Source organism: Heloderma suspectum, chromosome 4 (genome assembly GCF_057233095.1).
Source record: "Heloderma suspectum isolate Gila_16-S chromosome 4, 16-S_ref, whole genome shotgun sequence".
Taxonomy (NCBI): Eukaryota; Metazoa; Chordata; class Lepidosauria; order Squamata; family Helodermatidae; genus Heloderma; species Heloderma suspectum.
The window spans coordinates 226,578,460-226,592,157 of NC_139461.1; the positions used below are offsets into that span (position 1 = coordinate 226,578,460).

General features: G+C 45.5%; 1 protein-coding gene across 3 annotated transcripts in view; it reads left to right on the forward strand.

Moving 5' to 3' along the window:
• The window catches only part of ECHDC2 (enoyl-CoA hydratase domain containing 2), a 19,686-nt gene continuing 5,988 nt past the window's right edge, over nucleotides 1-13,698 (forward strand). For 2 of the 3 annotated variants that reach the window (XM_084852496.1, XM_084852497.1), the window contains exons 1-6: nucleotides 1-235; nucleotides 4,347-4,414; nucleotides 4,785-4,872; nucleotides 7,514-7,600; nucleotides 8,001-8,093; nucleotides 8,339-8,395. In XM_084852496.1, coding sequence (XP_084708622.1) covers nucleotides 76-235; nucleotides 4,347-4,414; nucleotides 4,785-4,872; nucleotides 7,514-7,600; nucleotides 8,001-8,093; nucleotides 8,339-8,395 — 553 coding nt within the window. In that variant the 5' untranslated portion in view covers nucleotides 1-75. The remainder of the gene's footprint in view (nucleotides 236-4,346; nucleotides 4,415-4,784; nucleotides 4,873-7,513; nucleotides 7,601-8,000; nucleotides 8,094-8,338; nucleotides 8,396-13,698) is intronic. The other variant, XM_084852498.1, reaches the window with a different exon arrangement.

The following is a 13,698-nucleotide window of genomic DNA, read 5'->3' on the forward strand; positions in this document are numbered from 1 at the left end:
GGGGGAGAAAGGGCCGCCCTCGAGCCGCCGCAGGGTCTTCCAGCCTGGTCCGCCCGGGAAGCCGGAAGCGGCGCGATGCTGCGGCTGGGGAAAGCGGCCGCTTGGCTTCGGGCGCTCTCCGCCGAGCGCCTCCGTCTCCTCGGGCCCGGGGCACGTGGCGGCTTCCCCCGAAGAGCCGCGTCCGGAGGGAGGGGGAAGGAGGCCCTCCTCCGCGTCCTTGGAGAGGGGGACTGTGGTGAGTAGCGCCAGCAGCTTCTCTCCGAAGCGCGCTCGGGCTCCATCGCCCGTCGGGACGTCGAGGGCAGAGGAGCAGCGGCAGCCTTACAGTAAAAGTGCGCTTCTTGGATACGTGATCGTAGTAGCGCTCCAAAATTCGTGTGGACTTAAGCATGTGGTTCCATAGGAATGTTTCTTACGGACAGCACGGCCGCCTTTTTTTGTTTTTGCATCTATTTCCGGAGGGGAGCCGTGTTAGTTTATTGCAGCAAAAACAAGGAGATCTTTAAGGCGCCGCTAGACATTTTTTGCGGTTTCGGGTGTGTATGATCGTAGTAGCTGCTCGTGTAGGCAAGCCCTTGCGTCGCCTGCTTACTGCACCGAAAAAACGAACTAACTTCCCCTTCGTCACAGCTGGCTGGTGGGAGGTTCCCTGAGCAGAGACTAACTTCCTCTCCCTATACCGGCCGTTTCAAATTTTTCCGAGCTGGCTCAGCCCCACTCCCGCACGCCCTGATAACCCGCCAATCATTACGTTGCCCACGAACCGCGTCCACCTATTAGCCATGCATAGAAAGCACCAATCACCATGTAGCAACTCGAAGGATTCCTGAGCCAATCGCACCTAAACGGTTCCTTGCCCTTTCTCATGCACAAACAGACTGCAAGGAGTTGCTGAGGTCTCCACTCCACCCCTGCCCCCTGCAAAAGGCTGCCATAGCCCAGTGGTTAGGGAGGGCTATGCACTGCACTAATAGGCGACAGAGCCTGGTCACTTGAGGATGGGTTTGATTCCCACTTGCATCCAGTGCCTCATTACAGGGGGATGTTGCAGAGGGCCACAACATGGAAATGGCTGTACTGCAATGAAAATGGCCAGGGTCATAGCAGAGAAAGAGCTCCAGATTCCACAAAGGCTAGGGACACACAGCCCCCTGAATTCCATTCCCAAGAAGGATATAGCCTGCATAGGAAAGCTGTTGTGAGTGGTATCTGTTAAGGACAGCCCTCATCTTAAATGTGGATGACAACACTGGATTACTTGACAGAGTTGTTGTAGCCACTGTCTCTCAGCATCAGCCCTTCCCCAACCAGTAATATGCGATAACTTTTGTACTTTAGCAGTACAAATGTTCTAAATTGAAAACTTTAAAGAAAAATAACTCCCCCTCCCATAAGCAGCCTTGAGTTCTCACTGTTAGCACTCCAGTGGGAGATGGTCATGGTGATAAAAATAATCAGGAAATCTGGTTTGCTGCCAAAGAAACTGTCAGTTCAGAATTCTTCTGTCTATGTTCATGTGCCCACCTCGCTCTACCCTTGATGTTGGGGAGTGAAGGTGCTGCACGATTGAGCGATCCAGCTTGTTGCTACCAAGGGATCTGCTTTTCAGAAGTGTAACGCAAGTTCAGTAGAGGGCAAAGTGCCATCAGACCATTTACAACTGTGATCTTGAATGCATTAATACAGTCTTCCTTGTATTAATGAGACTTGGGAATAACGTTGCACATGTTATAGAAACATCCATAGGGGGCTCTTGGCGATTGGGGTAAGATATCCACACATCTCTCCAGTATTCCTTCTTGGGTAATGGGGAAAAAGACCCCCTAAAGTGCAACATCCCTGTTCCAAACATCAACTTTGCTGAACTTCAAGGCTTGTATTGACAACTTGCTTTTCAGCTGACTCTTGTAACTCCCTGGTTGCAGGCAGTGCAGACATCTGATGCTCCTCTGTTGTAGGGAAGTCCCTTAAATAAATAGCACATAGCTCATTTCAGCTCTGTCTTGAGCAACATATGAAAATAGCATTTATTTGCCTAACTTGAAGGGATTGCAGATAAAATTGATCAGATTAGGTGTGTTACTCTGCACACTGTGGATACAGTTAGTGAGCAAGAGGCGGCCTGTGGCAAACCGGTTTTTTGGGATTGGTTCCAGCTTCTTCCTTCTGGTGAAGTGGACAAGGTGCTTTCATCTGTAAGGCCGACCACCTGCTTACTTGATCCTTGCCCATCTTGGCTCATTATGGGCTGCAGAGAGAGTGGGTGAGGGGATCAGGGCGGTGGTGAACGCCTCCCTTGAGGAGGGAGTGATGCCATCAGCCCTCAAGGAGGCAGTGATAAGACTGCTCTTAAAGAAGCCCTCCTTGGATCCTCAAGTTCTGAACAACTTTCGCCCAGTCTCAAATCTGCCATTTTTGGGCAAGGTGATTGAGCAGGCGGTGGTGATGCAGTTGAAGGCACACTTGGAAGAAACTGATTATCTAGACCCATTTCAGTCGGGCTTCAGGCTTGGGCATGGGACAGAAACGGCCTTGGTCACCTTGGTGGATGATATGAGGAGGGCTCTGGATAGGGGTGAATGCTCCTTCCTTGTTCTCCTTGACCTCTCAGCGGCTTTTGATACTGTCGTCAACCGCCTGGAGGGGTTGGGCACTGGAGACACCGTATTGCAGTGGTTCCGGTCCTTCCTCTCCGGCAGGTACCAGAGCGTAGCACTGGGAGAGGAGGTTTCGGACCCATGGCCACTCACTTGTTGGGTGCCACAGGGTTCCATCCTCTCCCCGATGCTATTTAATATCTATGTGAAGCCGCTGGGGGCTATCATCAGGAGGTTTGGGGTGCGGTGTCATCAATATGCGGATGACACGCAGCTCTACCTCTCATTCAAATCTTCACCAAGGTTGGCCGTAGAATCCCTGTCCAAATGTGTGGAGACGGTGAGTGGCTTGATGGGGAGGAATAAGCTGAAGCTGAACCCTGACAAGACCGAGGTACTTTTGGTGGGAGACAAGAGGAGGCTGGGGGATGTTGACCTGGTGTTGAATGGGGTACGGCTACCCTTGAAAGACCAAGACCGCAGCCTGGGGGTCATTTTGGACTCCCAGCTGTCCATGGAGGCTCAGGTGTCAGCTGTGAGCCGGACAGCGCTGTATCAACTCCATCTGATACGGCACTTGCGCCCCATCCTTCCCAACCATCTGCTCCCATCGGTAGTACATGCCCTGGTCTCCTCTCGTTTAGACTACTGTAATGCGCTCTACGTGGGGTTACCCTTGAAGACGGTTCGGAAGCTGCAGCTGGTACAGAACGTGGCGGCTCGCCTGATCAAAGGCAGCCGCTGGCAAGATCACATCACTCCAGTGCTGAAGGAGTTGCACTGGTTACCAGTTGTTTTCCGGGCCAAATTCAAGGTGTTGGTTTTGACCTTTAAAACCCTATATGGTTCCGGCCCAGCCTATCTTAAGGAGCGCCTCCAGCAGCACCAGACAGGCTGCTTGACAAGATCAGCCTCGGATGGCCTTCTCTCTGTCCCATCAGCCAGGACAGCTAGACTGGTGGGGACGAGGGAGAGGGCCTTTTCTGTGGTGGCCCCCAGTCTGTGGAACTCCCTCCCTAGGGAACTCTGCCATGCCCCCTCTTTAATGAGCTTCCGCTGTGCATTAAAAACATGGTTGTTCAGGCAAGCATTTGGGGTGGGTTAGGGTATTTTAGAAAATGTTTTTATGGTAGAATTTTATTGTTTTAAACCGTTTTATTGTATGCTGTACATCGCCCAGAGTGGCTGGGTGACCGGCCAGATGGGCGATTAATAAATTTAATAATAAATAAATAAATAAATAAATAGGGCATGTGTCTTACAGACCAAAAAACAACCTGCCCCTGTCGACACAGCCTTTGTTGTAGAGTGGTCTTCCCTGAGCTGGAGCTGTCCAGATGTGTTGGGCTGCAACTCCTTCCACTGGGCTGAGGATGATAGGAGTTGTAGTCTGACACATCTGGTGAGCTCTGGATGGGGAAGGCTGTTGGAAACTGTGTACAGAAGACAAATTTAGAATCTTTGACCTTCTTGCCTGCAAATTAGATTCATTTCAATGGAACAAGATTCCCACCTAGAAAAGAGTGATACCCCAAGCTTAGGGTACCTTAAGATGTATTTGCTCTTTGCTTGCAAAGCAAAATGCTAGTGAGTTCCTTTTTTTTCAGTATTGTACTGTGAGCCGCCTTGGAAACATGGGCTGAAAGACAGCCTTGAAATCCCTTTAAATAAGAGATTAATAAAATATGGGATCACTTTTTTTTTTTAAGTGTATTTTTAAATTTAATTATATATCTTTTTGGAGTAAAGGTATTGCAGAAATTCAGATGAACAGACCACATGCCAAAAACTCACTGGGGAAAGTGCTTGTGGATGAAGTAAGTGAATATTAAGTTTCTGTTATATAGATCCTTTTTTAAAATGTATCTATGTCCAGGGTCATGATTTTTAGCTCCTTCCTCTGTGGTAGTTCCTTAGACCTTAGCAGAGCTTTTAGATTTTGGAGTGGGGCAAAAGTGTGCTGGGAGGAATCAAATATGGATATAGTAAGGACAGAATAAGTTTACAGAATATAGTAGCAGAACACTCTCCCTGCATGCTGAATATCTGATCCACTCACTTGCATGTATCTACTTTATCAGTTGCACTTCTCAGCAACAGTTACATAATAAAATAAACAAAATCTGTGGATTCTGGTACAATTTTTCTGTGGATTGAATTTTGAATTTAGTCTCTCCTACTCCTTAGCTGTATAAAACCCTTGATGTTCTCCGTTTTGATGAAAGTGTCCGTGTGGTGATAGTTAAGAGCAATGTAGGAGGTGTGTTTTGTGCAGGTAAGTAAGGGTGTTTTCATATTTTAAGAATGGGTGCAGGAAATAATTTTATTTATTTATTACATTTATATCCCAACTTTTTTCCTCTTGCAAGTAGCCCAAGGTGGCTTACATGATGCTCTTCCTCTCCATTTTATCCTCACAACAACCTTGTGAGGTAGGCTAGGCTGAGAGTCAGTGACTGACCCAAAGTTACCCTGTGAGCTTCATGTCTGAGCGGGGACTAGAACCCAGATCTCCCAAGTCCTGGTCCAAGACTCTAACCACTGCCATCACACTGAAAGAACTGGGCATGTTTAGCCTTGAGGAGGCTGAGGGGAGATATAATAGCGCTCTTCAAGTACTTGACAGGTTGCCACAGAGAGGAAAGCCAGGATCTCTTCTCGATCATCCCAGAATGCAGGAGACGGAATAATAGGCTCAAGTTACAGGAAGCCAGATTCCGGCTGAACATCAGGAAAAACTTCCTGACTGTTAGAGCAATGTGACAATAGAACCAATTACCTAGGGAGGTGATGGGCTCTCCCACACTGGAGGCATTCAAGATGAAGCTGGACAGCCACTTGTCAGGGATGATTTGACTTAGATTCCTGCACTGAGCAGGGGATGGACTCGATGGTCTTGTAGGCCCCTTCCAACCCTACTCTTCTGTGATTCTATATGAAGTATATATGTGTGTGTGTGTGTGTGTTGTGTGTGTGTATACAAAGCATATATATGTATTGTTGTTTGTTGTTCAGTCGTTAAGTCGTGTCCGACTCTTCGTGACCCCATGGATCATAGCATGCCAGGCCTTCCTGTCCTGCGCTCTCTCCCGGAGCGTGCTCAAGTCCATATTCATTGCATCGGTGATGCTATCTAGCCATCTCATCCTCTGCCGTCCCCTTCTCCTTTTGCCTTCAGTCTTTCCCAGCATCAGGGTCTTTTCCAGAGAGTTTTCTCTTTGCATTAGGTGGCCAAAATATTGGAGCTTCAGCTTCAGTATCTGTCCTTCCAATGAGCACTCAGGGTTGATTTCCTTTAGGATGGACTGATTTGACCTCCTTGCAGTCCAGGGGACTCGTAAGAGTCTTCTCCAGCACCACAGTTCGAAGGCATCAATTCTTCGGCGCTCAGCCTTCCTTATAGTCCAGCTCTCACAGCCATACATTGCTACTGGGAAAAATATGTATATGTACATGTATATATCCCACCAACTCCATGTTTGTTTGCTTGATTTTATTAATAAAAGATACTTCCTGCACCCGTTCATTTCATCCCTTCGTTATGTCTTGTGTATGTTTGTCACTTTAGAAATTTCTACCTCATAATCAAGAATCACAAGTAGAATCATTTTCAGTATTAGGTATAATAATAGTATATTGTTAAGGAGCTCTGGTTCTTTGACAGCTTTACTGCTTTTCTTTGGCATTAAGAGTTAATTTGATCATTAGCCTAGCTCTTTATTTACATCCCCCGCCCCCCTGGTCTACAGAGCAGCTAAGACTCTCTGCATAAAACACAATTCATGATTTAGGGTGCAATCCTATGCATGTTTAGACAGAAAAAAATCCCAGCATTCCCCAGCCAGCATGGTTGGTAGGGAATGCTGAGAGTTGTAGGATTTTTTTCTGTCTAAATATGCACAGGATTGTGCCCTAAATCTCATTGAACTCTACTTGCCATTGCAGCCTGTACTTCCTGCAGCTTACAATTCCATGCACGACTTTTATCTAATGGTTTATATAATGGCATATCTGAACATTGGTTTTCTATTGAAAACTAGTTTCAGTAAGTGGCTTTCTAACCAGGTAAGTGATTTGACTGAAATGGAAGAAAAACTTAACAGTTTGGAGGGAGACCCTAATTCTGTGCTTTGTAGGTGACATTCCTAGCAGGTAGAAGCAACTGCATTATGCCCTATGCTACATATTAGTGTTGATTACTTTAGGTGCTAAAGATTTTGCTTATTGCAGGGATCTTTCAAAATCTGAGAAATACCCTCTGCAACTATTAGTGCATATTCTGTGCACTGTCAAACAAATAGTTAATTTTTGGTGGCATCAGCTGTGGTTGGCATCAGTACTTTCCCCAGAAGCCTTGTTGGTCATTCTTTGTTAGACCTCTAAACTGAGATGCTTGCCTTAATTGCACCCTCATTCATTTTGCTTTGATTATATTACCAGACAGTGGTGCAAACTTTGAATTCCTCAATTTCTTGGATTTGATTGCCATGCTTAGCTGAGATCGTACCACAACTGAAGTAACCTTGTGAAATATGCTACCACAGTACAAACACCACACAATGAACGAATGCAGTTGACACTGCACATTGGGGTTTTCTATTAGGGCATACCAATTATGTTGGGGGAAGGAATGACAAAAGTATACATCACTCCATCAGAATTGCTTTAAACGACTACTGAAGCTGATGAACATTCCTCGGACCAGATGTTTGGGTTCCTTTTCCGCTTGATCAGCAGGTGTCTCTTTAACTGTCCAATCCTGTGCAGAGTAAGGCACACTTGCTTCTACATAGGATTGGGCTGCAGGATCCCTTTGTAGTTCACAGGACAGTTACTGATGCATTGAAGCATTGCTGTTGAACTCATGGCCTCCCCTTTCTGTATTCCCAAATGGCCCTCGGTTGCTCTGAACATAGGTGCTGACTTGAAAGAGCGTGCCAAGATGACTGATACTGAAGCTGACCACTTTGTTCAGAGGCTCAGAAGCTTAATGGATGGGATTGGTAAGTAGCTCGCAGCCACCTCATCTGCATGTGGCAGTTCTTTGAATATAAATGAATAGAAGTGCCACATTAATTAGCATTGGCCTGGAACTGAAAAAGAGCCGAAGACAAGGGTGCGAGGCCAAAAATATCAAAAGAGACCAGCATGTTGCAGTGTCCAGCTCTCACTGCCAGTAACAAAGCCTTCGGAGAGGCATTTTAACATTTTAGAATGGAGGAAAAACTGCACAAAAGTTAAGAAGCCACCCGACGATTGGCGTTTGGGGGAATGGGGAGGGGGCCATCTTGGGACCCCAGGAGGGCCGGATTTGGCCCCTGGTCCTGAGGCTCCCCGCCCTGCTTTATAGGACAGATTTATTACAGTCTGGAGGCTGCACAGTGACTCCTTTCATTTTTACAGCTGCACTACCAATGCCTACTATTGCTGCAATTGAAGGTTATGCATTGGGTGGAGGCTTAGAATTGGCACTAGCTTGTGATATCCGAGTAGCAGGTGAGTACACTGACACATCTGGTATCTTCTGCTCATATTGCATGAACACGAATTCAAATAAAGATGGTTGGGTTACTCAAATCATAACCCAGTATAGTCTGACAGTCGGAGCTATTCTCCTGCATCTTTCCAAGTGCATAGTCATGGGCTTGATCCAGCCAAGGCTTAGCACGTTTAAGCCCTCTTAAATGTACACTATGTTTGTGCTAATGTAGATTTTTCCCCTTGGTTTTTTAAAATATCAGCATCATCAGCTAAAATGGGCCTGATCGAAACAACCAGAGGACTCTTCCCGGGTGCAGGTAATATAGCTTCATCCACTTTTCCTGCTGCTTTTTCATGTGGGTGTACTGTCGTGACAGAATAGTACGATCAGTTAAAACAAGGCACAGTCCTATGTATGTTTAGACAGAAAAAAGTCCTGTAACTCCCAGCATTACTCAACTGGCATGGCTGGCTTAGGAATGCTAGGACTTTTTTTTTTCTGGCTATACATGAATAGGATTGCACCTTAAGTGATACTAGGAACTGCTCCCAGTTCTGCCATTGACTTGTAATTCTTTGGCAAGATATCATCTCTGTTTTTCCATTTTTTTAATGGCTTCACTACTACTTCCTTCTCTAAACTATAAAATGTAAGCACTTCTGTATATATCAAATTAACCATACCATTTTAAAGACTGGAAGGCCCTTCAGGCAGTGAGAGAGCAACATTCCAGCCATATATCTGATAACTATTTCTCTGCTTTTAAGATTTTAAGTTTCCCAATCACAGGAATTCCACAGCCCCTTCTGGTAATTTCCTCTTTTCATAGCTACAGATTGTTCCCGAAACTTAACCAAAAGCCTATTTTAGAATACCACAGCATTTAAATACTATAGATTGGGGATTCTACAGTATTGCCCCCATTGTGGAAAGATGGCCTTTAAGGCAGAATATGAAAGCTTCTCCACAATCTCAGCTTTCACTTAGGGAAAAAAAAATGAACATGGGTAAGAATCCCACTAGTTTCCCTCCTTGAACAGAAGTCTTCTGTTGGCAAAATGGGGAAGGGGGCAAGTTCTGACAATTCCTTCTCCTCTTGCAGCCCCCAAATCTGGTCCAGAGGATTGGAGGAATCTCCACAGCCGACTAGAGGTGGCACGGGGTGGGGTTTCAGGGCCAGGGGGAATCGCTTAAGATGGCCCCCCCTTCTGCTAACAGAAGCCTTCATTTGCAGAGGGAAACTGGATTCCGTCTCGTGTTCGCGGAAACGTAAAAATGCATGAGCAGGTGGGGCAGGAAGACCTGCTGTTTGTGCTCCATTAGCCTCCTGCAGGAGAGGAGGCCTTGTTCCATAATGGAGCTGGGAGCACAAAAGCTGGGCATACCATGGGGGAGAAGCTTTTGGGTCATCCCTAGATGAGTCAGCTGTGACTGGCAGTGGTGCACCATGGCATCTCCCAAAGTGTAACGCTACGTGTGTAATTGGTGCCATACTTGGGTGAGTCCTGGGATACTGAGTGAGACCTTGCATTGGAAGAGACAGGCGCATGGCCATTCCATCACCTTTTGAATCCTTAATGTTGAATTAAGGGCATTTGTCCCAGATCTATATGATGTTGTTAGCATTAATAGATCAGAATGGAAATAGTTTCAGATACAGATGAAGGAACAATTCAGTAGGTTTAGTATCATATCAAGTGTGCAAAACATTCAGAGGTAAGGGCCAGTCTTCTCACTATATATTAATATAAGAGAAAATTATTATACAATTCTTTACCAATGGTATATGGTTGTTGTTGTTGTTGTTCAGTCGTTCAGTCGTGTCCGACTCTTCATGACCCCATGGACCATAGCATGCCAGGCCTTCCTGTCATGCGCTCTCTCCCGGAGTGTGCTCAAGTTCTTATTCATTGCATCGGTGATACTATCTATCCATCTCATCCTCTGCCGTCCCCTTCTCCTTTTGCCTTCAGTCTTACCCAGCATCAGAGTCTTTTCCAGAGAGTTTTCTCTTCGCATTAGGTGGCCAAAATATTTGAGCTTCAGCATCTGTCCTTCCAATGAGCACTCAGGGTTGATTTCCTTTAGGATGGACTGATTTGACCTCTTTGCAGTCCAGGGGACTCGTAAGAGTCTTCTCCAGCACCACAGTTCGAAAGCATCAATTCTTCGGCACTCAGCCTTCCTTATAGTCCAGCTCTCACAGCCATACATTACTACTGGGAAAACCATAGCTTTGATTAGATGGACCTTTGTCGGCAAGGTGATGTCTCTGCTTCTTACTATGCTGTCTAGGTTGGCCATAGCTTTCCTCCCAAGGAGCAAGTGTCTTTTAATTTCATGGCTACAGTCACCATCTGCGGTGATCTTGGAGCCCAGGAAAGTAAAATCTGTCACTGCTTCCATTTCTTCCCCTTCTTTATGCCAGGAAGTGCTGGGGCCAGATGCCATGATCTTAGTTTTTTTAATGTTGAGTTTCAAACCAGCTTTTGCACTCTCCTCTTTCACCCTCAACAAGAGGCTCTTTAGATCCTCTTCGCTTTCTGCCATTAGGGTGGTATCATCTGCATATCGGAGGTTGTTGATAATTCTCCCAGCAATCTTAATGCCGACCTGTGATTCATCCAACCCGGCGTTTCTCATAATGTACTCTGCATATAAGTTAAATAAGCAGGGTGACAATATGCAGCCTTGTTGTACTCCTTTCCCAATTTTGAACCAATCGGTTGTTCCATGTCTGGTTCTTACTGTTGCTTCTTGGCCCTCGTACAGGTTTCTCAGGAGACAGGTAAGGTGGTCTGGTATTCCCATCACTTTAAGAATTTGCCACAGTTTGTTGTGATCCACACAATCAAAGGCTTTAGCGTAGTCAATGAAGCAGAAATAAGACGTTTTTCTGGAATTCTCTTGCTTTCTCCATGATCCAGCGAAAGTTGGCGATTTGATCTCTAGTTCCTCTGCCTCTTCGAAACCCAGCTTGTACTTCCGGTAGTTCTCGGTTCGCATACTGCTGAAGCCTAGCTTGTAGGATTTTGAGCATCACCTTTCTGGCATGTGAAATGAGCGCAATTGTGCGGTAGTTTGAACACTCTTTGGCGTTGCCCTTCTTTGGAACTGGAATGTAAACTGACCTTTTCCAGTCTTGTGGCCACTGTTGAGTGTTCCAAATTTGTTGGCATATTGAATGCAGCACTTTAACAGCATCATCTTTTAGGATTTTAAATAGCTCAGCTGGAATACTGTCATCTCCGCTAGCTTTGTTGTTACTAATGCTTCCTAAGGCCCACTTGACTTCACTCTCTAGGATGTCCGGCTCAAGTTCAGTGACCGCACTCTCCTGGTTATCATGGACATTGAGATCTTTCCTGTATAGTTCTTCTTTGTATTCTTTCCACCTCTTCTTAATCTCATCTGCTTCTGTTAGGTCCCTGCCTTCTTTGTCCTTTATCATCCCCGTCTTTGCACAAAACGTTCCCTTGAGATCTCCGATTTTCTTGAAGGGATCTCTAGTCTTTCCCATTCTGTTGTTTTCCTCGATTTCTTTGCATTGTTCATTTAAGAAGGCCTTCTTGTCTCTCCTTGCTATTCTCTGGATCTCTGCATTCAGTTGGATATATCTTCCCCTTTCTCCCTTGCTTTTCGCTTCCCTTCTTTCCTCAGCTACTTGTAAAGCCTCATCAGACAGCCACTTGGCTTTCTTGCACTTCTTTTTCTTTGGGATGGATTCCGTTGCTGCCTCCTGAACAATGTTACGGACCTCCGTCCATAGTTCCTCAGGCACTCTGTCTATCAGGTCTAATCCCTGAAATCTATTCCTTACCTCCACTGTATATTCATCAGGGATATGATTGAGGTCAAACCTGAATGGTTTAGTGGTTTTCCCTACGTTCTTCAATTTAAGCCGAAATTTTGCAACAAGAAGCTCATGATCTGAGCCACAGTCAGCTCCAGGTCTTGTTTTTACTGACTGTATAGAGCTTCTCCATCTTTGGCTGCAAATGACATAATCTGATTTCGATATAGACCATCTGGTGATGTCCATGTGTAGAGTCGTCTCTTGTACTGTTGGAAAAGAGTGTTTGCTATGATCAGCGTGTTCTCTTGGCAAAACTCTATTAGCTTTTGTCCTGCTTCATTTTGTACACCAAGGCCATGCCTGCCTGTTATCCTGGTGATTTCATGACTTCCGACTTTAGCATTCCAATGCCCTGTGATGAAAAGGACATCTTTTTTTGGTGTTAGTTCTAGAAGGTGTTGTAGGTCTTCATAGAACCGATTAACCTCAGCTTCTTCGGCATCAGTGGTTGGGGCATAGACTTGAATTACTGTGATGCTGAATGGTTTGCCTTGGATTCGTACTGAGATCATTCTATCGTTTTTAAGATTGTATCCCAGTACTGCTTTTCCCACCCTTTTGTTGACTATGAGTGCTACTCCATTTCTTCTAAGGGATTCTTGCCCACAGTAGTAGATATGATGGTCACCTGAATTAAATTCGCCCATGCCTGTCCATTTTAGTTCGCTGATTCCCAAGATGTCGATGTTCAATCTTGCCATCTCATGTTTGACCACCTCCAGCTTACCTTGATTCATTGATCTGACATTCCAGGTTCCTAAACAATATTGTTCTTTACAGCATCGGATTTTCTTTTCACCACCAGACACATCCACAGCTGAGTGTCCTTTTGGCTTTGGCCCAGCCGCTTCACTCTTTCTGGCGCTACTTGGAAATACCCTCTGCTCTTCCCCAGTAGTATATTGGACACCTTCCGACCTGAGGGGCTCATCTTCCGGCGTCATCTCTTTTAGCCTTGTGATACGTTCCATGGGGTTTTCTTGGCAAGAATACTGGAGTGGGTTGCCATTTCCTTCTCCAGTGGACCACATTTTGTCAGAACTCTCCGCCATGACCTGTCCGTCTTGGGTGGCCCTGCACGGCATAGCTTATGGCTTCACTGAGTTACGCAAGCCTCTTCGCCACAACAAGGCAGTGATCCATGAAGGGGGGTATATGATTGCATACTTGCTAAGCTGAATTTATGCAGATAATGGTGACAAATGTTAGGAGTATGGGCAGCAAAGAGCTGACTTTGTCCACATATAGTGGAATTATCTAATTCTTATTTTGGAAGTAAATCATATAATTTCTATTATAACAAATCACTATTCCTCTAGATCCTGTAGGGCACAATCCTATGCGTGTTTACACAGAAAAAGTCCTGCAACTCCCAGGATGCTGGGAATTGTAGGCCTTTTTTCTGTTTAAGCATGCATAGGATTGCATCCTTAGAGAGCAATCCTGTTAGTGTACTGAGAAGTAAGTCCCACTGTTTAATGGGGCTTATTCCCAGGTAAGTGTTTATAGGATTGCAGCCGTAGTACTTTTGTTGGGATATGTTAATGACCATAAAGAAAAGAGAGCTTATATGGGATCTGTTAACAGCAACTAGAGTATTAGTAGTTCAAAGATAGTGAAGTGCTTCAGCCCCATCTGAGTGGTTACTGCAATCTGGGAAAGTGGCTGATATGGGAAAAATAACTGAACATTTACAACTGAGAGAAGGCAGAGGGAGAGTGCAGTCAACAAACAGGAAAGTTTTCTACCGATTAGTCTTTATT